The 662-nt window shown below is 42.0% G+C and overlaps 1 pseudogene across 1 annotated transcript in view; it reads right to left on the bottom strand.

Annotated features, from left to right (window-relative positions):
- TEOVI_000260600:pseudogene overlaps positions 1 to 143 on the bottom strand; it is a 502-nt pseudogene extending 359 nt beyond the window's left edge. The window contains 2 exon segments of the mRNA in view: positions 1 to 66; positions 69 to 143. The exon segment at positions 1 to 66 is cut by the window's left edge and continues 3 nt beyond it. Of these exon segments, the coding sequence occupies positions 1 to 66; positions 69 to 143 (141 nt within the window).
- Between the last annotated feature and the right edge of the window lie 519 nt (positions 144 to 662).

The following is a 662-nucleotide window of genomic DNA, read 5'->3' as shown; positions in this document are numbered from 1 at the left end:
GATTGTAGCAAGACGCATACGAGACACAGTAGGGTGTAAGCTGCAACCACAGCAAGCTGGTTTTCTTCCGGAGGGATATCTGGGTTAAAAACTTTGATGACACTCACAGACTCCGTAACACATAATGTAGAAGGAGAGAAAACTTGCCGCTGCATTCATAGATTGTGCTAGGTCATTTGACTCTGTTTCTCACAGGTGCATAATAAATGCACTAACAATATATGAGGTAGACATGCACCTCATTGCGTGGGTTTCTAATTTTTTGGAGGGACGGACTGTATTAGTACGAATAAATAACACTCTCTCAAAGAAAATACAACTCACGTGTGGTGTTTTACAAGGTTCCGTGTTGGAGACGTTGCTATTCATTATCTCAATGGACTTCTTCAGCACGAAACTAAATACCATAACATCCCTTAAACACTGCTTCTTCGCAGACGACATCACGATAGTATGCTCTAACACTGACCGGGAAGCTATTCGCAAACGCTGCAAACAGGACTTGATTGTATAGCGAGGTGGTCAACAGAGCGCTATATGGATGTGTCTGCAAAGAAAAAAAAATGGAATACATGTTCTTTGGGGTGAGAGAAAGAGAATCATACGCTTATTTCTAGGATAGCACAGGTTAAATGAGACGAGAAAGCACAGTCTCCTTGGTG

Source organism: Trypanosoma equiperdum (genome assembly GCF_001457755.1).
Source record: "Trypanosoma equiperdum strain OVI genome assembly, contig: ctg_572, whole genome shotgun sequence".
Classification (NCBI taxonomy): domain Eukaryota; phylum Euglenozoa; class Kinetoplastea; order Trypanosomatida; family Trypanosomatidae; genus Trypanosoma; species Trypanosoma equiperdum.
Note: the sequence above shows the minus strand (reverse complement) of the source record. Positions and strands in the feature narration are given on the sequence as shown.